The sequence below is a fragment of the Hemiscyllium ocellatum genome, chromosome 8 (genome assembly GCF_020745735.1).
Source record: "Hemiscyllium ocellatum isolate sHemOce1 chromosome 8, sHemOce1.pat.X.cur, whole genome shotgun sequence".
NCBI lineage: Eukaryota > Metazoa > Chordata > Chondrichthyes > Orectolobiformes > Hemiscylliidae > Hemiscyllium > Hemiscyllium ocellatum.
The window spans coordinates 110,649,120-110,676,619 of NC_083408.1; the positions used below are offsets into that span (position 1 = coordinate 110,649,120).

The 27,500-nt window shown below is 41.6% G+C and overlaps 1 protein-coding gene across 3 annotated transcripts in view; it reads right to left on the reverse strand.

The window, feature by feature from the left end:
- The window catches only part of ttc7b (tetratricopeptide repeat domain 7B), a 351,966-nt gene that overhangs the window by 117,109 nt on the left and 207,357 nt on the right, over positions 1-27,500 (reverse strand). For all 3 annotated transcript variants that reach the window (XM_060829465.1, XM_060829463.1, XM_060829466.1), the window contains one exon: positions 14,623-14,720. In XM_060829465.1, coding sequence (XP_060685448.1) covers positions 14,623-14,720 — 98 coding nt within the window. The remainder of the gene's footprint in view (positions 1-14,622; positions 14,721-27,500) is intronic.

Below are 27,500 nucleotides of genomic sequence, written 5' to 3' on the forward strand. Positions count from 1 at the left end.
TCTTGGCATCTGCTTCTCCCGTGAGGCAACACACAAGGGGGCTAGAGAAATTTACCAGCAATGCCTGTCTTCTTTGCCCCAGATGCAATGGAAGGACCACTGAAAAATGCTAGTGCCCTTCTTGAAATTAGTTTGATAAGTATTCAGGCAAAACCCCTGGAAAATCAATTACAACGGGACTGGACACTGCCTGAATGGGTGAAAGGCATCTACCACTCCAGGCTTTTTTTCTCAACTCTCAAGTGGCTAGTATTCCAAGAAACGACAACGAAAACACTGTGAAAACACTGTAATGCTTCCTTGGAGTGCAGCAGCTTTGAAGTTAATGACTGGGAGGAGAATGTTCAAAACGATGACAACTTGTCCATCAAGCACCATTGTAGCTTGAACCCAAACACCTTAGTTTGCTGTCCACTCATGTCACAAAGCCCCTGCCAAATTCACAATTTGGGAAAAACAGATTTCTGCAGCACAGTGCCATGGGATGCTCCTCAAAGGGTCAATGAGCCGAATCGGCCTGATTCCACATCTATGTGGAATCTATGATAAATGCAGTTAACTCCTCTAATTAGGTTTGAAAGCATTGTTCCCCTCAGGATACACACTTTCATCTCAGTAGATCATGTTCACTCACTTCTACAAATGTCCCACAGATTCTTAGCTAATGCTGTGGCAGCTAACTCCACTCAATATCTGCATTTTCTTTCCATTTCAGCTTGACTGCACATATTCAAGTCTCTTCGGATGAATAAGAAGCAATATTAATTTTTCTAGGCTTCTCTCCATCAGCTCTGTTTATGTTGGTCTTGGGAATTAATAAATGGGACAAATTTATGTGGGCCTTGTACAATAATGAAATTGAGCTCAAAGCCATTTGCTGAAAGTCTTATTTTTCAACAGGCAGGCAGAGGATGCGTCAAAGCAAGGAAGTGCAATAAATATCTCCCATAATGTGAAGCTAAATGGGGAGTGAGATGTGATAAAGCCTTATTAGTTTGATGAGTGAAGGCACTGCTTACTCTCCAGAGCACCTGGATTTTCTATATTTGTTGCCTTAAAGAAGCATTTCCCAATGGGGTAGCAGATCAACCCTCATGATGTGCTATCTAAAATATTGGAGATCCATCTGCAGCATCCCAGTGTTATTACTTAGTCTGCACCAGATTTGTAACCCACTTTGCATCCCTTCAATTTTACACACGTAAGACTTGGTCTGTCCTTGATTAATGCCAAAACAAAATTCATACTCAACCAACCAAATATTCCACCTCCCATGTATGCTTGAAGGAGTAACTCTGGAATATGTCAAGCACCTCCCATACCTTGGCATCTGCATCTCCCAAAAACAACACCACTGACAAACAATTTTAACACCACATCAGTGTGGCAGTTCTGCCTTCTGCAAACTTTGGCAATGAGTGTTTGACAATAAAGACCCTTGCAAGTCAACAAAAGTCCTAGTGTCCAGAGCGGTTCTCTCCACACTCCCGCGTCACAGTAGACCTGGACTATGCACCAGTGACACACAAAGGGAATGTACCAACAATGCTGCTCAGCTTTCTCCAGATTCAATGGAAATGGCTGACAAACCATGGTCAGGTAGCTTTGTCCTGAAGGGGCTCATTACACACCTTATTTAAAGGTTGTTCTGGTGCAAGGAGAGCATCCCTACCTCTAAGCTAAGAGGCCCAGGTCCAAGTCACACCTGATCCAGATGTGTGTATTAACATCTCTCAGCAGGTTGATTAGAAAATATTGGTGCATCTAAATTTTGTTTTGCAGTTCGCAGCCATTTTAACTCCCTGAAAAGGTGACCGATCAACAAAAGGCATTTTAGGTGGCCAGCAAGTGAATGGGCTTGCTTGAATTAATATAGACTGCACACAACTAATGCTCCAAGTGTCCCAATCCCATGGCACTATTTGAAGGCAAACAGGGAATCTCTTTACCGTAAGATTTACCCACCAGCCACCACTAACACCACAGATTATCTAATAATTTATTCATTCAATGTTTGCAGACCTTGGGTCATGGGGAGTTTTCTTCTCTATCTGTCTAACGAATTGGAGTGACTTCACTTCAAAAACTAATCCTTCAATCACAGGGAGATCTTGTGGTCATGACAAATTTTCTATAAATACAAGCCCTTTTTAAATAATGCATGCAGTTAAGTACCAGCTATTCATCACCAATGTCCAACTGTCACTTTCTTATGTAAAGAGGAGTAAAGAAATTAGGATTAAAGACTGACTATGCATCACAACCTGAGGGTTTCTCAGTTCACTGGCTGGACCACATGGCATCTTCGGGCAAGGCAAAGGTTGGAAGGATCTTGACATTGCTTGCCAAAGAAGTTAATCCAAGTACTCCCCAAACAGAAACCATGGATGATGCGTAAGATCCATTCCCTCCTGAAGTCCAGGTCAGGAGACCTTGACCTATCAAGAAAATCTTGGTCTGATCTTCACAGAGCCATTAGGGACACCAAGAGACCAGACCAGAGTAAACTAGAGTCCCAGACCAACCACACAAACACATATTAACTGTGACAAGGCTTACATGATATAACGGGAGATAAAGCAAAGTCAAGTAGAATTGCTGACAATACATCCCTCCTCGAGGAGCTCAATGCATTCTATACTCAATTTGAAGAGAAGGTCAGTGAAATTATGTCATCTGCTCTGACAACCTGGGTGGTTCTGTACCCACAATCATCGCTGCAGATGTCAGATCGTTCTTCGTGAGAGTGAACCCATGGACCATGACAGGCCTGGATGGAGTCTCTGGCCATGCGCTCAGATCCTGAGTAAATCAGCTGGCAGGAGTATTTGCAGACACCTTTAATATGTGAGGTTCCCACCTGCTTTAAGAAGACCGCTACCACCCCAGTGCCAAAGCAAAATCAAGTATATGTTCCTTAATAACAACCTCTGACATACATCATTATGAAGTGCTTTGAAAGGTCAGTAATGGCACACATCAACTCCACCCTACCAGATTGCCCTGATCCACTACAATTCACCAACATCACAATAGGTCCATAGCAGACACCATTTCCCCGACCCTACTTGTATACCCGTAACATATGTATAATGAGGACACCTATTTATTGACTTTAGCTCTACCCTCTACCATAATTACAAAAAACACTCATCTCCAAACTCTGGAACCTCGGACTCTGCACCCCTTTCTGTAACTGGATTCTTGACTTCCTGACCCACAGACTACAATCAGTAAAGTCAGGCGGCAATACCTCCTCCAAAATAATCCGCAACACTGGTGTCCCGCAAGGCTGTGTACTCAGCCCCTTACTACTCACGATTGTTTGGCCAAAGAGGTGTTGATCAGGAGGCAGACGCCTCTGTCCTTTGCCTTGCCCGAAGTTGCCATGTGGTCCATCCAGAGAATTGAGAAACCCTCAGGTTGTGATGCACAGCTAGTCTTTAACCCTAATTTCTTTACCCCTCAAAAAGGTGCTAGTTGGACATTGATGACTAGTTGGTACTTAATTGGACACGTTATTTAAAAAGGGCTTGTATTTATAGAAAACTGTGTCATGTACGGCAAGGTCTCCTTACAATTAGAGGATTAGTTTTTTGAAGTGAAGTCACTCCAATTCATTAGACAGATAAAGAAGGACACTTTCAGTCACTGAAGTTCTACAAATATTTCCAAATTTGCCAATGATACCACTGTTATGAGTCAGATCTCAAACAAAGATGAGACAGAGAGCTTAGTGACATGGGGTAAAGACCCCAATCTCTCTCTCTCACTGTCAGCAAAACAAAGGAGCTGGTCATCAACTTCAGGACATGGAGTGGAGGGAACACTCCTGTCTCTATCAATGGTGATGAGGTGGAGGTGGTCAAGAGCTTCAAGTCCCTAACAGTAAATATCACCAATCTGTCCTGGTCCATCCATGTAGGTGCTACAGTCAAGAAAACACACCAACACCTATACTTCCTAAGAAGGCTATGAAAATTCTGTATGCATCATAGCTTAGTATGGCAACCACTCTGCCCAAGACTGCAAAAAATTAGAAAGTTGTGAATGTAAACCAGACCATCGTGAAAACCAGCCTTCCTTCTGTTGACTCTGTCTGTACATCCTGCTGCCTTGGGAAAGCTGTCAACATAATCAAAGATCTTTTATACTCTCTTCCATCGGGGAGAAGATATACAATGTTGGAAACAGATTCAAGAACAGATTCTGCCCCACTGATAGTAGACTTGTGAATAGATCTCTCATATATTAGTGTGTTCTGAGGAAGGGTCACTCAACCTGAAATAATAACTCTAATTTCTCTTCACAGATGCTGCTAGACCTGCTGAGCTTATCCAGCAATTTTTGCTTTTGTTTCTCATATATTAGCCTTGACTTTTCTCTGCAACTTCTCTGTAGCTTAACATTATATTCTGCAATCTGTTCTGTTACCCTGATGCACTGGTGTAAGGTGTGATTTGCCTGGTTAGCACACAAAAAATACTTTTTACAGGACCTCAGTACTTGCGACAATAGTAAATTAAATTTAATCAAATCAAGATTTTGTGGGAGATATAAGCAGTAGCAGTGATCTCAGGGTTTTAATGAATGAAAAGTTTGATTAGACCCTGGAACTCTCTCTACTATGAGGAGTGGTTGAGGCAGTTAGCACAGATGCATTTTTGTGGAGTGAGCAAAAACTTAGCAAATGGAATATAATCTGGGAAAATGAGGTGATGCACTTTCAGAAGAAAAGAAGAGCTGAATGTTATTAAAATGACGAAATGCTGCAGAGAACTGCAGCACAGCTCTGCATTAATCACAAAAAGCTGGCATTGAAGTTCAGTGGGAAATAGAGAAGGAAAACGGACTGCTGGCCTTTATTTCAAAGGAAGGTCTTGTTTAAACTATATAAGGCACTAGCCAGACCACACCTGGAATAACTGTCAATAGTTCTGGGCCCACATTTAAGATATACTGACTTTGGAGGCAGTCCAGGGAAGGTTCATTGGGTTGATTTTAGGTATGGAAAGATTTTCTCAGGGTCAGACTGTTCAAATGGATGTTATTAACTAATTCTAACACAAAGGATAGCAGAGGTCTGGAACTCTTTCACAAACAGTAGTTGATGTTAGATCAGTTGTTAATTTAAAATTGGAGATAGGCAGTTTTTTGATAAACGAAGGTATTAAGAATAGGCAAAACTGAGGACAGCAGATGCTGGAACCCAGAGTTTAGATCAGAGCGGTGCTGGAAAAGCACAGCAGGTCAGGCAGCATCCGAGGAGCAGGAAAATCGACGTTTTGGGCAAAAGCCCTTCATCAGGAATAGAGGCAGGAAGGCTCCAGAGTGGAGAGATAAATGGGGGTGGAGGTGGTGGGCCTGGAGAGAAGAGTACAATGGGTGAATGGGGGTGGGGATGGAGGTGATAGGTCAGACAGGAGGGTGGGGGATAGTAGCAAAGAGCACAAGAGGTGAATGGGGGTGGGGATGGAGGTGATAGGTCAGAGGGGAGGGTGGGGGAAGGTAGCAAAGAATACAATTGGTGAATGGGGGTGGGGATGGAGGTGATAGGTCAGACAGGAGGGTGGGGTATAGTAGCAAAGAGCACAAGAGGTGAATGGGGGTGGGGATGGAGGTAATAGGTCAGAGAGGACGGTGAAGTGGATAGATGGGAAGGGAGATTAGCAGGTAGGACAGGTCACGAGGACAATGCTGAGCTGGAAGGTTGGAACTGAGGTAAGGTGGGGGGGAAGGGAAATGAGGAAACTGGTGAAGTTCACATTAATGCCCTGAGGTTGAAGTGTTCCGAGGCTGAAGATGAGGCATTCTTCCTCCAGGTATCGGGTGGTGAGGGAGTGGTGGAGGTAGCCCAGGACCTACATGTCCTCGGCAGAGCGGGAGGGGGAGTTGAAAAGTTGGGCCACGGGGCGGTAGGGTTGATTGGTGCGGGTGTTCCAGAGATGTTCCCTGAAGCACTCTGCAAGGAGGCATCAAGTCTCCTCAATGATATTAAGAATGATGAGTCAAAAGCAGTTAGGCCACAGATCAGCCACTGAAGGCCAGAAGTGCCTACAGGGACTGAATGGCCTATTCATGTTCCTATGATCTTATGAGGGGAAACAGAGTAAGTTAGGCTTGTACTCATTGGAGTTTAGAAGAATGACAGAGATATTGAAGAACCTTAGGGGCCTTAACAAGGTAGATGTGGACATGTTGATTACTCTAGTTGCAGAGTCGAGGTTGAGAGAGCACAATCTCAAATTAAGGAATTTCCCCAGTTAAGACAGTGATGAAGAAGAATTTTTTTCTCACAGAGGGTAGTGACTCTGTAGGATTGTTACCACAGAGGCTGGCGAGACTGGGTTGTCAAGTATATTCAAGGCTGGGTGACAGATTTTTAATCTGTCGGGGTATGGAGGGTTATGAGGAAAAGGCAGGAAAATGGAGGATTATTAGATAAACCATGATCTTATTGATGTGTCAAATGATTTACTTCTGTTCCTACGTCTTATGGAAGCTAAATCCATATAAGGAGGAGAGAGGAATAGATTAGGTTTTGTTGATGAGACTAGATAAAGGAGGATGAGAGGAGACTTGCATGCAGCATAAACATGTGGACCTATTGTGCGATATGGTCAGATATTAGCTGCAAGTACTATGTGGAATTGGCGGTGATGGTGTTAGTACCAAGAAACATCACTGAGTCTGAGACAATACAGAGCCCTCCCCAATGTGACCCATTATTTTAACTGGTAACAGCTGGATTTGAAGCTAATGAACAATTAATACACCTTGAAGGGTGATATACTGGTCTAGGACAGTTAGATCAAAACTCTTCACTAGAATGACCCTTGAACACTCCATTTAATCGCTGTCCAAATAAGCAGCTTAGTTTTCTGATGTGTTCTGATAGCCCTGCAATCCCACGAGTCTGTAACAAAAATTGTACCTTCGGGGGAAACATTAATTCCTTTATTATTGAAAAAATACATTTAGTTGAGTAAGTGCAGTCTCTGGAACAGGGCAAGTCTTTCTCTGTCTAGTCTACTGTCACACAGGGAAATGGATTGGACCAATTAAACTGAGCTGAAAGCAGGTCGAACTAGTTAATTGAAATGGAAAAAAATATTCCTCAGTGCATAATTGCAATTTTTCTTTCCCTTTTGTTTCGGACACAATTTCCCAATGTACAAATTGAATATAAACACACTGATCATAAACATTATTGTGCATGCTAATCTTCACAAAAGCAACTATAATCTTAACCTCAACATGATAGTTAAATGTTTCCATTCATGAATCTTTTCCACACAGTTAGGGCTCCTTAATTAGTCTATAATACAGATTCATTAATGTCATTAGTGAAATTCATGTTTAATTTAACCTTGCAACTGTCATTGAAATACCTTTACACCATTACCGCCTCAGATCTGTGTCTGGACTTAAAGCGAGATTGACAGACTACAGCTTAAAGTTGAACTGCTACCAAACTTATAATAAAGTGAAGCATTATGCCTACAACTCTTCAGTCATTGGTTAGTGCACTGTATTGCATTTGGAGCTAATCGAGCCAAAGTGAGTTTGCTGATTTAACTTCTAGTCCACACTGAATTAACTGACAGTGGCTTGGCTGGCAGATTTTGAATCTGTTTGAATGGTGGAGCTGATTTAATGGGCTGAATGGCCAACTTCTGCTCCCACTTCTTATGGTCTTAAGGCAACAGGAGAACAACCTTATTGCCTTGGGTTAGTGATGGGGAGCAGGCAGGGATGGAGGAAATCAGTGTGTTGCGAGGACAATTCCTTGCCTAATATCACAATGTCAAAACTTGCATGACACCAGGTTATAGTCCTACAGGTTTTTTGAAAATACAAGCTTTTGGAGTCCTTAGTCAGCTTCTCTAATGGCTCAACTAGTTTATATAGTGAGCAACTGAATCATGCAGACCAGTGTGTTACCGAGGCTTGATCTCCTGTTTGTGCTGGGTTACCTGATCTAGACAGTGCAGCTACAATTAGTATTTCTAATCAATGAGTAAACTAAGATGAAATAAAACTACTCAATTGTCTCTCTCCTAATTGTCAGCTGGCAAATCCATGCTGGAAAGGTTGGACAGAATTGGACTTTACCCACCAGTTCCAAATATGACATAACTGCCCAACAAACATTCATAGCCAAGTTAATACTGAGCACCTGGGTAAGGGACTTTGCTGGTGGCAGAGTGGTGTGTGGTGATTGTATCTAATATTCATGCAAATGAACCTAGCAAAAAAAGCTTTCTGGAATAAACAGGGGAAAAAAAACATTGACGAGTGTTGGTTTCCAATTGATAGCTGATAGCAATTTGAATGTTTCAACAGTAAATTTATTACCTATGTTTAACAGCAGCTTTGAGTGGTTGCAAAAATGGATGCTTGGTTCACAGGACTCAATTAAATCTCATTTACAATCTCCTGTAATTGTTAAGCAAATGGACTCTGTTTCTTACTGGAGCTGACCCAAAACAAATTCTAACATTTCATTTCCTCATGCTTAATTCCCTCCTTTATTTAACTCTTTAATACCTGTGCCATGATTTGGAAAGGGAAGTAATATAGCCAATTTATTCTATCAATTCGATTCTTTGTTTGATCTAACTGGTCTACAACCACTAATTAAAGTGTTAACAACCTAGCAAAGATTCACTCATTTCATCCTACTTTTCAGGCTAACGAGATGGGCAAATGTCTCTGTGATCCGTTCCCACCAAACTGGATGGAAGTGAAGCATGCACAAAATACAGAGAGTGACAGTGTGTGGTGGAGAACGTGATAGAGTTTTCAGGAAATTAGTGAGTGCATGTGATTGCGAAAAACTCTATCAGAATGTGAGGGAGAGTCTAAGGTTGAAGGCATTGGTGTGCCACAATTTGGCAAGGACAGTGTAAGGAAGAAGGAAACTAGATTCAGATACGTACTTTTAACCCTTCAATGCTAATTTCCCCCTTTTTAAAAAACCAGTTTGTTCCAGTTTCACATTTCTCTCTTGCTTAATTTATTGGAGTTCAGCTTTCAAAGACTGCAGAGATGCTTAGCTACAGAACTGTCAGGGGAGAAGCAGTTAGTAAGCCCTGACATTCAGCAGGACAAGACTTAGGCTCACAATGATATGACAGGAGGAGGACAGTAAAGACAATTTAGCAGGCAGTGCATCAAAAGACCTGAAAGGATATTGAATTCACCATTAATATTGTTAGAAACTTGGCAGCACAGTGGGTTTAGTTGAGACATGTTGAAATGGGAAGGCAATGAGTGTAGGATGATTCTTTCTGACAGCTGTGCCCTCAGAGATTAAAGTACAGGGAAAATTAAGACAAATAATCAGACAATATATAGTAGAGATCAGAAAGACATTGCAGCAGAAAACAAAGAAAATAACTTGCATTGTTATTACAGTTTTAAATAACAAACACCCTTCAAGTTACATTATAACAACTCGTCAAGAATGCTTCAACAGCATTTTATTAGCTACAAAACCAAAGGCCAAAAATGCTTGGAAACATCATCATTTGCAAGTTTTGCTCCCAAGTTTCTCATAGTGCTGATAAAGAGTTATAGAGCCATTTCTTTGCTGTTGCTGGGTCAAAATCCTTCTCTAGCACTGGGTTGGGTACACCTACTTGAGATGCAGGAGTTCAAAGGTGTGGTTCAACACCACCTACTCAAAGGCAGTGAGGGACAGGCATTAAGTGATGCCCTTCCCAGTTTCTATCCTATGAATGAATTTTAAAAAGTGGTTAATTAATTACTTTGGAGGTGTAGTCACCATTATACAGATGGACATGAATGCAATAAAATGGCACTTGTCACAACCTCAAAATGTGCCAATGCCATTAAAGTCGAACATTGTTTAATGTAGTCCCTGTTGTCACGTAGGAATTATTTTCACACCGTAAGATCCCAGAGACAGCAATGAGAGAAATAACCAAGTCAGAAATTACAGAGTGTGGGGCTAGTAATCAGAGCCCTGGAGTAGTTTTCACTTGAAGTGAGAAATGCAGGAATTAGGTTTTCACTAGTGTCTGGATGGAGAATATCACAGGTTAAAATAAATGCTCGAGAAAGAAAGAATATGATGTCTCCACCTTGGTTTATGGCCCAAAAGCTTGACCAGAATGTGAATGGTCTAGCTGAGCTTAAGGCAGTGACATGGAAAGCATTGTGGGGGTGGAGGGAGGTGAGCAAGAGAAGTTATACGTTCACTGGCAAGACAGTGGAGTTTCAGTCAGGTGCTAAAGTCAACTGGAAGAGACAAGCAATCTTGTCATAAGAGATGGTGGCACAGTGGCTCAGTGGTTAGCACTGCTGCCTCACAGCACCAGAGTCCCAGGTTCAATTCCAGCCTTGGGCGATTGTCTGTGTGGAGTTTGCACATTCTCCCTGTGTCTGCTTGGGTTTCCTCCGGGTGCTTCGGTTTCCTCCCACAGTCCAAAGACGTGCAGGCCAGGTGAATTGGCCATGGGAAATTGCCCATTGTGTTAGGCACATTAGTCAGAGGGAAATGGGTCTGGGTGGGTTACTCTTCAGAGGGTCAGTGTAGACTTGTTGGGCCAAAGGGCCTGTTTCCACACTGTAGGTAATCTAGTCTAATCTGACAACATTGAGGTAAGGGTATGAAGAAGGTAGAGCAGAGGAAGAATGTCATTAGGGACTTAGAAACCATTTTAACATGTTTCAAAATGGCCCATATCCAAGAGATTATTTTCTAGTATAATGAATGTCAGCAATATATTTTAGTGTAGACTATACTGAACAGCTGGCTAATTAAACAGTTCCCCTGTGGTCTAAGAAATTCTTTAGTCAAGACCAATGTATAATAGTGATGGACAGATGAGAAATTTGGAAAAAAAAACAATGCAAGAACTGACCTCTTCCCACTTGTAGAAAGAATAGTGTTAAGTCTGTCACAAAATCTGTAATCATTAAGGTCCAGCTGAGAATTGCTTGGCATTTTCAACAATTTGCACATAGCTGTGTTTTTAATGTGGCAAATTGTGGTCAGGTCCTTTACTGGAGTGTTATTTGCCACAGTGTGATATTGAACAACATACAGATGTTACAACAAGTGGCCAAAAGCTTGGACAAAGAGGTAGATTTAACAGAGTGGCTTAAAGTAGAGAGGTAGAGAAATTGAGGCAGGAAATTCTACAGCTGAGGACCTAGGCAAGTGACATCACAGCCACCAATGGCGGAGTGAAGAAAAATGGGGAAGAGGCCGGAACTGGAGGTTTATCTGCTGTCCAGATTATTATGAAACAATTCACCTGTTCCAAATACAGCTAGAGAGAGAAGAGACAGAGAGTGTGTGTGTGTGTGTGCGCACGCTGCAATGCAATATCCAGTTTCTGAGGAGAGACTGTAAGCATGTGTTTGGTGCAGGCATATAAAGGAAATTAACTGGTGACATTTGTGAAAATATTAACATTCACATGAGCAGTGCTGTAGAACAGTGTGGTTCAGGTACATGATTCTTTGAAATTTATGTCACACGTAGACAGGGTGGTTAAGAATGTGTTTAGCAGGCTCGCCTTCATTGCTCAGACTTTTCAGTATAGAAGCTGGGACATGAGTGAGACTGCTTAGGACGTTGGTGAGGCTTCTTCTGGAGTGCTATGTACAGTTCTGGTCGCTCTGCTACAGGAAGGATATTATTAAATTGGAGAGGATTCAGAAAAGATTTACAGGATGTTACTGGAAATGGAAAGTTGGAGCTATAAAGATAGCCTGGGACTTTTTTTTACTGGAGCATAGGAGGTTGAGGGGTGACCCTATAGAGGTTTATGAAATCATGAGGGGCATAGATAAGGTGAACAGCAAGGATCTTTTCCCTAGGGAGGGGAAGGCAGGAATATTTTTAAGGTCAGAAGAGAAAGATGTTAAAAGGACATAAGGGGCAACATTTTTACACAGAGAGTAGTTCTACAAGTGGTAAATGTAGGTACAGTTACAACATTTAAAAGACATTTACATGAATAGGAAAGGTTTAAAAGGATATGGGATAAATGCAGGCAAGTGGGACTAATTTGGTTTGGCAACATGATTGGGGCGGACTAGTTGGACCAGTTTCAATGTTGTGTAGCTCTACGGCTCTACTGGGCACTGCTTTCTTTTCCCCAAGAACAAAATATCAATCAGATGCCAATAGGATTGATGGGTAAAGCGTCATCATCTGGTATGGCTCCTCGCCTCCCTGAAAAAAACCTTATACTCCCACTGCACTTTAATCAAATTGTCTTAATTAACTGGTTCTTTAGGGTCACGTTTCAGGTTCAGCTCTCAAAAGTTAAACCATTCTAATCCTCCTCGGCCTGTGTCTAGCATGTGTCCATTTTGATTATAAAGTGGAACCTCAATTATCTGAAGGACACAGGCTGGGAGTATTTCGTTCAGTTGATCGATTGCTGGATAACATAGTTAGCCACGCATCGGAACTTTGCAATCTTGTTCAGATCATCCAAAATTCAGTTAATCGAATGCCAGATAATCAAGGTTCCTATGTAAACTCATAGATATGCAGTGCCTGCCTTTCAGAGGAAGGAAGCAGCTTTGAAAAATGTCAGATGGCAGAATGGCAGCAAGTTAACCAGTGAAAAGTAGTTCAGCATGACTCACTTGACACCGATACTTTTTTTTTTACAAACCACCGACTCCCACAGCTACCTGGATTACACCTCTTCCCACCCTACCTCCTGCAAAAATGCCATCCCGTATTCCCAATTCCTCCGCCGTATCTGCTCCCAGGAGGACCAGTTCCACCACAGAACACACCAGACGTTTCCCTTCCCATGTGGTTCAAGGTGTCCTCCAACGCATCTCGTCCACATCCCACACCTCCGCCCTCAGACCCCACCCCTCCAACCGTAACAAGGACAGAACGCCCCTGGTGCTCACCTTCCACCCTACCAACCTTCGCATAAACCAAATCATCCGCCGACATTTCCGCCACCTCCAAAAAGACCCAACCACCTGGGATATATTTCCCTCCCCACCCCTTTCCGCCTTCTGCAAAGACCGTTCCCTCCGTGACTACCTGGTCAGGTCCACGCCCCCTTACAACCCATCCTCCTTTCCTGGCACCCTCCTCTGCCACCGCAGGAATTGCAAAACCTGTGCCCACACCACCTCCCTCACCTCCATCCAAGGCCCTAAAGGAGCCTTCCACATCCACCAATATCATTTATTGTATCCATTGCTCCCGATGTGGTGTCCTCTACATTGGGGAGACTTCAATGGTATGAGTTGCTACTTCATTGTTTAGTGTGGAGTTGTCCAGGAAAGCCACGGGTCTGACCCCTGTGCTGAATTTTGATCTTGGGAACACTGTGGCCAGTTAGGCAATCTATACTAATTCTGTGGGTGCACTAACATCCATGTTTTATAAGTGACTCACCTAAGCTCTATACAATGAAATCATTCTGTAAAGCATTACAGCACTGCAGCAATAAGAACAGGTTCAAGTGTAATTGCTTCCTATTCACAAAACCACCACAGTGTGAACTGTCTCTTGGCTTAGATGCAGAAAGGGTGAAAGGAGGGTGCCCATGGCACCAGCGGCTTGCACTCTGGTACAAGTCAGTATTACTGGGGAAGAAAGAGAGAGAGAGAACAGGAGAGAAAAAAACACAGAAGGGAAAAGATTTTTAAAAAAAGACCATCTTGGGGAAAGTCCAGAGAAGATTTATCAGAATTGTCCCAGAGCATTATGCTAATTTGGCTGCTTGAAAGAACAACTCAGGATTGGCAATAAATGCTTCCCTAGCTAGTGATGCCCACATCTCCTGAAAGAATAAACAACTGCATCGATTCACTGATAACATTCAAAATAGATTTGGATAAAAACTTTAGAAGGGTAAAATAACAGCAGAGTTAAGAAGCAAGGGCTGGGAATTAACCCAGGTTACAAATATGGCAGACTTGGAGGCTTCTTTTATTATATGTATAAACCAATTTAGAAAAAAAGACCTCTTTTGCACTTAAGTTTCTAATGGTTTCTTTCAGTTTTCTATCGGACTGTAAAATTCACTTTCTATAACTCAGCACCAAAATCAGTGTTACCAATCTAGGAAAGGGGCTAGGAACAAGCTTATGTCAGAATTTCTGAATCCTGAACTGAAAGGACTATACAAATGGAAAAGGAATAGAAGAGTGCGTTGATAAGCACAATTTAGTAGGCTGAGAAGAGACTTAAGTGGAGCATAAATAATGGCACACTGCAGTTGAACTGAAGAGGTGTGCTTTTGCTGTAAATTCTATGATTTGAAAGCAACTTCTCTCTCAAAGTAAATGCATTAAATTTCTTTTGCCTCCAAAGCATTTAAAAGAAAATTTAAATGCATTGTGATTAGTGTACGTGTTAATTTAAAGAAATGCTGAGCCTCGTCCATTTCATGCTATCGCACCATTTACTGTAGGAGCTCACACCACTTCATGGACATAGAGCTCCAATCATCTATGTCGTGCAGTATCTCAGAACCATACAAGAGTCTACAGAGGCAACAGAACTGGGCAATACAGTGAAACCTTAAATTAACAACATATCTGTGTAGGTCATCCAAAACAAGCCTATAATGATTAAGGACAACAGACAATAATATTTACCTGTCTCAGGATCACTGAAGTCAGGTAGAGAGATGGTGTTCAGATTCCGCCTGTCAGCTATGACTCTGTCCAGCAGGCTGCTCCCTCTCCCTGAATCACTGCAACAAATTTCACCATAATAAATAGTTAACTTGTTTTATGCTTTATGAACTAAATCATTCACATGTTGAATGTTGGTCAATAAGGAAGAAACATATATTGTGAAAACTTCAGATTTAATCATTTTTGTGGACTCGAATTTCAAGGTTTGTGGAGACTTTTTTTTAATATAAAAGTCAATGAAAGAAAATTGGAGTATACTTTAACAATGTTTTTCTTGGTAGTCACATATCTTCTGATAACTGCTTGTTTACTGGAGACACCATGCCTGAGGTTGACTGCCAGATTCTACTTTATGCTTCAGGACATTGTTTGGAGTAGTTATGTCGAGGCCTGGTGTCAGAAACCTTCCCAGCTCAGCTCTGTTTCTGAAAGATAATTCTTGTTGTAGGTCAGATGTGGAATCTGGAGCCATGTCCAGCTCCTCTTGCATTACAAGAGTCAGAGAGTTTGTTGATATTTCTAGAACAACTGCGGTTTCAAATGTACCCTGGGACAACTGCATTTTTGGCGATATTTGTCATTGTGTGCCAGAACTTCAGATAGACAGTCATGTAAACAATTCTATCCTACTCTTTTATTCTTGCATAACTAAGACCTTTTAGACCAAAAGTGTTTCTATCTTTACAAGTAACCTCTGCAAAGTCATTTCCCCCCATTTTTGGGTGTGTGCTTTTTGGGTTATTTACAGCAGTTATTTTCATGTGACAAAATGAGTGCATTAACCAGTTTTGAGTTGTCATGGAATAAGTTTTGTTTTATAATAAATCAATAATTTTGAGCTTATAAAAGATTGACTGATTTTTTTTGGAAGGGGGGGAAGTGAGGACTGCTGATGCTGGAGATCAGAGTCAAGGAGTGTGGTGCTGGAAAAGCACAGCAGATCCGGCAGCATCAGGAGAGTCGGCATTTCAAGCATAAGCCTTTCGTCAGGAATGAGATTTTTTTTGGAAGTCAAGATTCCACAATAACACGCTTATAATAACATGACTATACATATTTTTTGATTATGTTAAGAGAAATTCCCTACTCTTGAAATGAATCAAGGGGTCTCTTCCATCCAGTTGAAGGGGCAGATAAGTAACGGGGCTTAACATATCAAACGAAGGACAGCACTTCCTTTGAACTACACTGGAGTAACAGCCTGTGACAGAGAAGTAAGGAATGTGTACTTACAAATATATAACTCTACTCAGTCATATACTTGGTCTGTATGTTTTGTTTAGTGAGCAAGAATCAAAATATAATTACTGCAGTTACTGTGGTTAATTGCATTTCACTTGAGTGACCCCAGAGTCTGTCCTCCACTTGCTAATAATCATGACAGATTACAAATAGTGCTCTGACATTGGATTTTATTTTTGATTATTTGTTCCAAAGAGCTTATGATAGGAAAATGGAAAGCTTTATATTTCAGACAAGGAAGCACTCCCACGTGAGGCACAGCATGTTTAGATGCAAGCTGAACATCTGTTTTCTCTGTCTTAACATGAACGACACTGTTCTGGTGTGACCTTTTAGGTTTCCCATATAAGCTGATTATCCGTGGCACTCCTGGGTATGCATAAAATAGAAGTAATTTCCCAGCTCAATAGGAACTTTATTTCATACTTGCCTAAATTCACTTCACAGAAGCTTAGAAATAGAATGCCAAACTGTAAAGGGAGGTAATAAGGCATCAATAGGAGCAAGTCATTCAAGCCATTCAAGCCTGCTCTGCCATTTAGCTAGATTATAATTGAGTTGATTGTGGCCGCAACTCCACTTTCCTGCCTGCACCCCCATAGTGGTTAGGATGTGATGCTCCACCAGAAACAGTGATGAAAGTAGAATCCATTATGACACTTAATAGAAAACTGAATAATTGTAACAAAAAGAAATGCTTAAAGAGTGAAGGAACAGAACTCAATGAGAGATGGTGCAATTTAATGAGCTTAATGGTCTTCTCCTGTGCTATAAAATGATTTTATTTGAAGTTTAACTATGCAACAATAATTCAGATGGAAGAATCTGTCAATTGTATTCTTGATTTCTTCCATTCTAAGTAAGTCACAGAGTCATGGAGATGTACAGCATGGAATCAAACCCTTCGGTCCAACCTGTCCATGCCAACAAGCTATCCCAACCCAATCTAGTCCCACCTGCCAGCATCCGGCCCATATCCCTCCAAACCCTTCCTATTCATATACCCATCCAAATGCCTCTTAAATGTGGCAATTGTACCAGCCTCCACCACATCCTCTGGCAGCTCATTCCATACACGTACCACCCTGTGTGTGAAAAGGTTGCCCCTTAGGTCTCTTTTATATCTTTCCCCTCTCACCCTAAACCTATGCCCTCTAGTTCTGGACTCCCCGATCCCACTATTTATCCTATCCATGCCCCTCATAATTTTGTAAACCTCTATAAGGTCACCCCTCAGCCTCCAGCGATCCAGGGAAAACAGCCCCAGCCTGTTCAGCCTCTCCCTGTAGCTCAGATCCTCCAACTCTGGCATCATCCTTGTAAATCTTTTCTGAACCCTTTCAAGTTTCACAACATCTTTCCGATAGGAAGGAGACCAGAATTGCACGCAATATTCTAACAGTGCCCTAACCAATTTCCTATACAGCCGCACATGACCTCCCAACCCCTGTACTCAATACTCTGACCAATAAAGGAAAGCATACCAAACCCCTTCTTCACTATCCTATCTACCTGCGACTCCACTTTCAAGGAGCTATGAACCTGCACTCCAAGGTCTCTTTGTTTAGCAACACTCCCTAGGACCTTACCATTAAGTGTATAAGTCCTAATAAGATTTGCCTTTCCAAAATGCAGCACCTTGCATTTATCTGAATTAAACTCCATTTGCCACTTCTCAGCCCACTGGCCCATCTGGTCCAGATCCTGTTGTAATCTCAGGTAACCCTCTTCGCTATCAACTACACTTACAATTTTGGTGTCATCTGCAAAATTATTAACTGTACCTCCTAAGCTCGCATTCAAATCATTTATGTAAATGACAAAAAGTAGAGGACCCAGCACCGAGCCTAGTGACACTCCACTGGTCACAGGCCTCCAGTCTGAAAAACAACCCTACACCACCACCCTCTTTCTTCTACCTTTGAGCCAGTTCTGTATCCAAATGGCTAGTTCTCCCTGTATTCCGTGAGATCTAATCTTGCTAATCAGTCTCCCATGGGGAAACCTTGTCAAACGCCTTATTGAAGTCCATATAGATCACATCTACCGCTCTGCCCTCATCAATCCTCTTTGTTACTTCTTCAAAAACCTCAATCAAGTTTGTGAGACATGATTTCCCACGCAGAAAGCCATGTTGACTATCCCTAATCAGTCCTTGCCTTTCCAAATACATGTACATCCTGTCCCTCAGGATTCCCTCCAACAACATGCCCACCACCGAGGTCAGGCTCACTGACCTATAGTTCCCTGGATTGTCCTTACCGCCCTTCTTAAACAGTGGCACCACGTATGTCAACCTCCAGTGTTCTGGCACCTCACCTGTGACTATCGATGATACAAATACCTCAGCAAGAGGCCTAGCAATCACTTCTCCAGCTTCCCACAGAGTTCTCGGGTACACCTGATCAAGTCCTGGGGATTTATCCACCTTTAACCATTTCAAGACATCCAGCACTTCCTCCTCTGTAATCTGGACATTTTTCAAGATGTCACCATCTATTTCCCTACAGTCTACATCTTCCATATCCTTTTCCACAGTACACACCGATGCAAAATATTCATTTAGTATCTCCCCCATTTTCTGTGGCTCCACACAAAGGCCACCTTGCTGATCTTTGAGGGGCCCTATTCTCTCCCTAGTTATCCTTTTGTCCTTAATATATTTGTAAAAACATTTTGGATTCTCCTTAATTCTATTTGCCAATGCTATCTCATGTCCCCGTTTTGCCTTCCTGATTTCCCTCTTAAGTATACTCCTACTGCCTTTATACTTTCCTAAGGATTCAGTCATTCTATCCTGTCTATACCTAACCTATGCTTCCTTCTTTTTCTTAATCAAACCCTCAATTTTTTTAAGTCATCCAGCATTCCCTATACCTACCAGCCTTCCCTATCACCCTGACAGGAATATACGTTCTCTGGATTCTTGTTATCTAATTTCTGAAGGCTTTCCATTTTCCAGCCGTTCCTTTACCTGCGAACATCTGCCTCCAATCAGCTTTCGAAAGTTCTTGCATAATACTGTCAAAATTGGCCTTTCTCCAATTTAGAACTACAACTTTTAGATCTGGTCTATCCTTTTCCATCACGATTTTAAAACAAATAGAATTATGGTTGCTGGCCCCAAAGTGCTCTCCCACTGACAACTCAGTCACCTGCCCTGCCTTATTTCCCAAGAGTAGGTCAAGTTTTGCGCCTTCTCTAGTAGGTACACCCACATACTGAATCAGAAAATTGTCTTGTACGCACTTAACAAATTCCTCTCCATCTAAACCTTTAACACTATGGCAGTCCCAGTCGATGTTTGGAAAGTTAAAATCCCTGACCATAACTACCCTATTATTCTTATAGATAGCTGAGATCCCCTTACAAGTTTGTTTCTCAATTTCCCTTTGACTATTAGGGGGTCTATAATACAATCCCAATAAGGTGTTCTTCCCTTTCTTATTTCTCAGTTCCACCCAAATAACTTCCCTGGATGTATTTCCAGGAATATCCTCCCTCAGCACAGCTGTAAAACTATCTCTTATCAAAAATGTCACACCCTCTCCTCTCTTGCCTCCCTTTCTATCGTTCCTGTAGCATTTGTATCCTGGAACATTAAGCTGTCAGTCCTGCCCATCCCTGAGCCATGTTTCTGTAATTGCTATGATATCCCAGCCCCATATTCTTAACCATGCCCTGAGTTCATCTGCCTTCCCTGTTTGGCTCCTTGCATTGAAATAAATGCAGTTTAATTTATTAGTCCTATCTTGTCCCTGCCTGCCCTGACTGTTTGATTGACTTCTGTTCTCAGCTGTACCTGTCTCAGATCGATCTCTTTCCTCACTATCTCCCTGGGTCCACCTTACTAGTTTAAATCCTCCCATGCAGTTCTAGCAAATTTCCCTGCCAGTATATTAGTATATAGTGAGAAAGAACAAATTTGAATTTTTATAGTACCTTTCACAACCTCGTTACATCATGGAGCCCTTGAATAGAGAACCACATTGATTGAGGTTACCGTGAATGTCCCACCTTATCAGCCTCACGCCTTGCCTCTGGTGTGGTGAACCGCAGGTTAAAGCCAAGACCAGTCTCTAATCAGAGAGCACTAGGACTATGAGGATTTTGCCTTTTTATAGAGAATAGTACCTTAATAGCTGGAGACAGGGTGAGGGAGAAAATAAAATTCCTAAACCCAGGATCTAGTACAATTTTAACATGAATTGCCAGCTCTTATACTCAATACCCCATCCAATGAAGGCAAGCATACTACATGCCTTCTTGACCACTCTATCCACCTGTGCAGCAACCTTCAGAGTACAATGGACCTGCACTCCCAGACCTCTCAGCCCATCAACTTTTCCCAAGGCTCTTCCGTTCACTGTACATTTCGCTCTAGAATTAGACTTGCCTAAATGCATCACCTCACATTTGTCTGGATTGAAAACCATCTGCCACTTTTCCGCCCAACTCTCCAGTCTATCTATATCCTCCTGTATTCTCTGACAGTCCCTTATACTTTCTGCTACTCCACCAACCTGTGTGTCATCTGCAAACTTGCTGATCATACCAACAGTGCTCTTTCCAGATCATTTATGTATATCACAAACAACAGTGGCCCCAACACTGACCCCTGTGGAACACCACTGGTCACCTTTCTCCATTTTGAGAAACTCCCTTCAACTACTACTCTCTGCCTCCTGTTGCTCAACCAGTTCTTTATCCACTACACCCTGCAAACCATGTGACTTCACTTTCTCCATTAGTCTACCATGGGGAACCTTATCAGATGCCTTACTAAAGTCCATGTATATGACATCAACAGCCCTTCCTTCATCTGTCAACTTGGTCACTTCCTCGAAGTTGGTAAGGCATGATCTACCCCACACAAGACTATGTTGCCTATCACTGACAAGCCCATTCTTTTCTAAATCGAAACGGATTTTATCCCTCAGTACCTTCTCCAGCAACTTTCCCACCATCGACGTCAGGTGCACTGGTCGGTAGATACCTATTACCTTAGGAAAATTTTCTAGATTTTGATTAACTGAAGAGTGATAGTATTGGGGAATAGATGGAATTTGGTTTGTGCTGTATGTTTTGAAGTTTTTCTTGGTTTGTTTTATTTCTTTTTGTTTTGCATTTTCTTTTGTGAAACAAATATCAGTTCTGACAGATCTGCAGCCTTGTGCGCTTATTGTTCAGGGAAAGACCACCACATTAAATTAATGGCTCATCAGGCAAGATTTAATTGTACAGTAGTAAAAATAGCTGGAATCATAACAAGAGTAGATATAATGGGGCAGTTTAATTACCTGAATATAGACTGTGACAATGCTCATGTTAAGATCAGTGAAAAGCAAGCATATCATAATGTTTTGGATTATACCAGAAAGATTAAAGGGCAACTCATTGTAAGGATAACTAATTGGGGTAGAATTAACTCTGATGGGACAAAAATGGAGCTGAATAGGATAAAGTGGAGCCAGACATTGGCAGGAAAGACTGTAGTTGAACAGTGGGCTACCTTAAGAAGAAATTATTTGGGTATTGTCAAGATATGTACTCTCAAAGGAGAAAGGTATGGTAAACAAATCCAGAGACCCCTAGGTGAAAAAAAATAGAAATTACGATGAAGAATTAAAAATATTCTTATGACAGGTGTCAGGTAGAAAATATAATCAAGAACCAAAATGAACACAAAACATTTGGAGGAAAAAATGAAAATAGCAAAAAGGGGATATGGAAAAAGACTGTGAGCTAACTAAAAGGAATCCCAAATTCCTCTGTAGGCACATAATGAGAAAAAGGGAACTAGAGAGCAATAGGACTGATTAAGCAGATAAGGCTACGGGCGGGGAGTATTTTGTTGGATAATCGAATAACACAGTTTAGCCAAATGCTGCATAACACAGTTTAGCCAAACACCCGAGCCTTGCGATCATGCAGGACAATCTGAAAATCAGATAATCAGAATTCCTCTGTACATATGAAGACAAGGAGAAGAGCTTAGGTATTAAATGAATATGTTACATTTGTCTTCATGAAGGAAGCAGATGTTCCCAAGACATATAGTATCCTAGGCTTTATTAACAGAGGCAGAGAGTACATGGAGGTTATGCTGACCCTGTATAAGGTTCTGGTTTGACCTCAGCTGGAGTATCATATACAATTCTTGCAGAATGTGAACACATTGGACAGAATGGAAAAGAAATTTGTGAGAATGGTTCCTGGTTTGAGAAACTTCAGTTATAAAGATAGTCTGACGAGGTTAGGACTGCTTTTCTTGGGTAAAAGGTTAAGAGGAAATCAGATTTAAGTTTTCAAGATCATGAGGCATCTGGATAGAAAAGATAGGGAGAAAATGCTCCTGGTCACAAATGGGTCATAAACACAAAGGCACAAATTTCAAGTTACTTGCAAATGTAATAAAAATCATGATGGGAAAACATTCAGGTGAGGAATGCACTGCCTAAAATTTTGGCGGAGACAGGATCAATAGATGCTTTAAATGGAAATTAGATGATTTAAGTAGAACCAGTGTGCTTGGTTTTGTGAATGGGGCAGGAGAATCGCACTAAATCTCCATGCTAATGTGGAGAGCAGGTGCAGACACAAAGGACTGAATGGCCTTCTACACCATAAGAATTGTGTGATTCTCTTAAGGTGGATCCCAACGCAGTTGGTTCACTGAATGCCTGACTGTTTACAGTAGTGCAACATAAAACCTGTATCAGACTCCTGCTAGTTTAGGGGCATAAGTTGTGTTTTTCAGTCCACTGATTGCGACACTGAAGTTATATTAAATTCAGAATATGAATAATTATTCTTTTTAAACATCAGTACAGCTTTAAGACGATAGGTAACCACTTCCAGAAGTAACCTAACAGAGTAAGGAACAAAGGCAGTCCTTTGAGGTCAAGAAGACCTACTGTCATTCCAGACGGAAAAGGCGAGATGGCATTTATGGTGACTCAACAGTTCAATCGTGGAGCTATAGACTTTTCCACAGGTAGGGCAGGAGGAGCTTGATGAGGTGTTAGGTGTGACGCTTCTGTGCGCTCTTTCTGCTGTTTGTCCTTTATATCTACATGCTCGACCCGATGATGCTCAAAGTAGTTGGCGCCTTCATGGATGTTTTTCCTCCAATTTGTGCATTCTCGGGCAAGCGATTCTCAACTCAGTGGGGATATTGCATGCGTTTAGGGAGGCTTACAGAAGTGTGTTTGTGTAAATTCCATCGCCACTCTAGTGATTGCTTACCACTGAGGAGCTCAGGGTAGAGCACTCACTCAGGAAGTCTGGTTTTGGGCATGCAGACAAGGCGACTTGCCCATTGCAGCTGGTCATGCATGGCCAGTCATACAGTATTACAGCACGGAAACAGATCCTTCGGTCCAATTTGTTTGCTCATTGACCAGACATTCCAATCTGATCTAGTCCCATTTGGCTTCTATCTCTCTAAATCTTTCCTATTCATATACTCACTCAGATGCCATCTGAATCTTATAATTGTACCCGCCTCCACCACTTCTGGTGGGAACTCATTCCAGACATGTACCACCCTCTGCATGAAAACATTGATCCTCAGGTCCTTTTTAAATCTATGCCCTTTCATTTTAAACCTATGCCCACTAGTTTTGGACTCCCACAATATATTCAACCTAGCCATGCCCCTCATGACTTTATGTAAACATCTATAAGATGACCTTTCAGCCTCTGACACTACAGGGAAAATAGATCCAGCGTATTCCGCCTCTCCTTATAACCCAGACTCTTCAATCCCGGCAACATCCTTGTAAACCTTTTCTGCAACCTCAGGTTTAACAACTATAGAAGGGCAACCAGAACTGTACACCATATTCAAAAAACCTCACCCATGTTCCTGCACAGCCATAACATGAATTCCCAACTTCTATACTCAATGTTCTGATCAACGAAGGCAAGTGTGCCAAATGCCTTCTTCATCACTCTGTCGACCTGTGACTCTACTTTCAAGAAACTATGCACCTGCACCCCTAGGTTGATACTGGGGATAATGACCTACGAGAGGATGCTCACATTGGTACACCTATCCTGTAACAGGATTTGCAGGAGTTTGCAAAGTCAGCAGTGATGGTCACTCTCATGCACCCGAGATAACTGAAATATATATGGTTTATATTTCTGATGCATACCAGAGAGTAGATGACACAACTGCTCTGAGATGCACAGGAATCAGGAGGTCCTCATTCAGGAATTGCAGAAGATTAACACGCAGGCACAGCAAATAATTAGGATGAGAATAAAATTCAAAAGAAGGGAGGTTAAGCTTCAGTTAGAAGGCACTGGTGAGACTGCATCTGGAGCATTCTGTACAGTCTTGATCTTATTTAAGGATGGATGGAAATATGCTGGAACCTTCACTGAAGGTAGGTGAGTGTAATATCTGGAATGGGCAAGTTGTCTTATAAGGAATGGTTGGACAAGCTAGGCTTGTATCTGCTGGGATTCAGAAGACAGAGTCAACTTCATTGAAACATGAAAGATCCCGAAGATTTTGACATGGTGGATGTGAAAATAACGTTTCTTTTGTTGGTAGAATCTAGAACTGGGGTCACTCATTTAAAATACAAATGAGGACATTTTTTTTGCATGGAGGGTAAGTTTTTGGATCTATTTTTCACAGAAAGGGGGTGAAAGATTCTTGATAAGCAAGTGGTGTAAGGTTATGAGGGTAGGCTGAAATGTGGATTAATCAAAACAGCCTCAATCTTAATAAAAACTGAAAGAACTGTGGATGCTGTAAAACAGAAACAAAAACAGAAGTTGCTGGAAAAGTTCAATAGGTCGGCCAGCACCTGTGAAGAGAAGTCAGAGTTAATGTTACGGGTCTGGTGACCCTTCCTCACAATCTTAAAGAACACTGGAGCACATTTGAGGGGCCAAGTGGCCTACTCTTGCTCCTAGCTGTATGTTGCGTGCACATATAAACCAGAGAAATACATGATAAAAGAAAGTAGGACAGAAGTGAAAAAACAGTTAGGAAGGCTGCAGATTGCAGTTCAGAGAAGAACTGGGCAGCATGGTGGCTCAATGGTTAGCACTGCTGCCTCACAGCACCAGGGACACAGGTTCGATTCTAGCCTCAGGCGACTGTCCGTGTGGAATTTGCACATTCTCCCTGCGTCTGCATGGGTTTCCTCCCACATTCTAAAGGTGTGTAGGTTAGGTGAACTGGCCATGCTAAATTGCCCACAGTGTTCAGGGATTGTAGGTTAGGTGCATTAGTCAGGAGTAAATATAGGATAATAGGGTAGGGGAATGGATCTGGGTGGGTTACTCTTTGGAGGGTCGGGTTGGACTTGTTGGGCCGAATGGCCCGTTTCCACATTATATGGATTCTATTCTAAGAAGATGCAAACAGGAGATATTTTAGCAACTTAAAGGTAACCAAAATCCTTGATTTTATTTCTTAGAGTTTAGTCAAAAGAAAAGTAAATGAATTAGCAATGTACTGTGTGCGCCTTGGCAAAAGACTGTGATACAGAATACTTCTGATGAATGTACAATAAGTCACCCAAAAGAAATGCTTTGGACCTCAACAGTTCAGCAAGATGTTTTAAAGTGAAGATAGAAGTGATACTTCACTGGGATTAAATGTCTGTCAAGAATATTGCTGAGGAATAAAAAGATTGAATCTTCTTTTTCACTGTGAATGATACTTTCTTTGGAACATATATACTTATTTCTTTTGTTTTGTGCAATAACTCCCAATTTCTTTTGTTAAAGATACACTTATAGCCTCAATTGAATCGGCTCAGCCACTGACCACCATGGTAATCATGTGGCAAAAGTTAAACATATGGCATATTATGCCACTTCCACTGTGGAATCTGACTCTCCAGTAATACCATCAGCTGGGGATCATAATATATTCCATGTAATCCTATGTAGTGGAGATAAGCTTGAATATCTGTGCACATTGGTCTGAAATACAATTTTCCGACCAATTTAACCTCACTCATCATCGTAGTGTTTGATTACAAAGAAATTTATCTTTTCAATAAAGCAGTGGCCCCTTAAAAAGTTAATCGGTTTCCTTATATTTTTCAGGGCCCACACATATTCTCACTGTTCCAGCTGGGGAGCTTCATTCAAAGTAAAATGCAGAATAATTTTGATTTCCAATATTTTTCAGCATCAGCTTGTAAAAGATAAAAGAAAAAGACACTTTGTTCTGAGTTATGAGCCTCTCCATTAAGGTTCAACTGGCTCTCAATTCTTGTACTGTGTTCCAAGTCTGTCTTTCCTCACTTGATTGGTTCTGGATGTAGTACTCATGAGCAGCTCTGTAAACTGGGTTTAGCATTGTCTTTTCCTTGTGGACTCCCATGAGTGCATTGTCATTTACTTAGTTGGAAAAAAAATGCTTTGTTACACCATCCCTGTCATTCAAAATCTGTCTTGCTTTGGTCCAAGCCACAGTTGATGCAAAATTGAATGAAGGAATATTTATCCTTCTTGTTGAAAGATTTTCTAAAATTAGCACTTGCTTCAGTTGTCACTAAAGGGTACAAGAGGAGGTGAAGAAACAAGACAGGGTGACTATAATGGGGAATGCGATACTGACAATAGCACAGTGCCAGAAAGAGGGACCTATCAATGCAAAGATCCAGGGTGTGTGTCAAAAGCCCTGCACTTTTGATGTCAATCTCGCTCTCATGATCCCACTCCAAGTACAATCACTGCCTTCCTGAATCCAGACCTGATACTTCGCCCCAGGTGGGTGTCATATTACAGCAGCTATTGCCCCAGTGGTGACACAGGCAATCAATGGAGCTGCTGGCTTCCGATCGTCCACCACACCTTGGCATGTTGGAACTCAGTCATCGAGATTCTTGATCCCAGACCAAGTTCCACTGCAGGCTTGTCACGTGCTCTTGTAGAACAATACACAGTGGACCTTCCTAAAAAGAATCAATGCAGGGCTTTCAAGTCAACAGCCAACAGCCTCATCACTGCCACAAGGTTCTGTCCAATCTGCCAGAATGGAATAATCAACAGAAAAATTAAATGAATGAATAGGGTGTTAAGTCGAGCACATGGGTCTATGATGTGACAAGACAACAAGTGCTGCATTAAAGACTAAACTCCTGGAAGGATAAAACTGTTAGGTTACACTTATCAAGTAAGCTTGAGTCTTGAAAAAAAAAAGGTGAGGCATAATTGGATAGTTTCCTTTAAAATTTGTGATAGGTTTGATACGGTAAACATAGATAATTTCAAATTGCAGTTTGGTTGATACCAAAATTGGGGTTCATAAACATAATTGCAAGATATCCAATAAGGAATTCAGAAGTTTCTTTACCCAGAGAATGAGTAGAATGTGAAATACATGACTACAGGGAGGACTTGAGGCAAATACAGTAGATTAATTTAAGACAAACCTAGATAATCATGTGAGGGAGAGGGGATTACAAGGATATGTTGTAAGAACTAGATGAAGTAAGCTGGAGGGGGCTTGTGTGAAGCCTAAACAAGAACTTGGAGCAGTTGAGTTAATTGGCTTGCTTCTCGCTGCATATTCTATGTAATATTTGCAGTTAGTTATGCATTAAGTGAGGGAA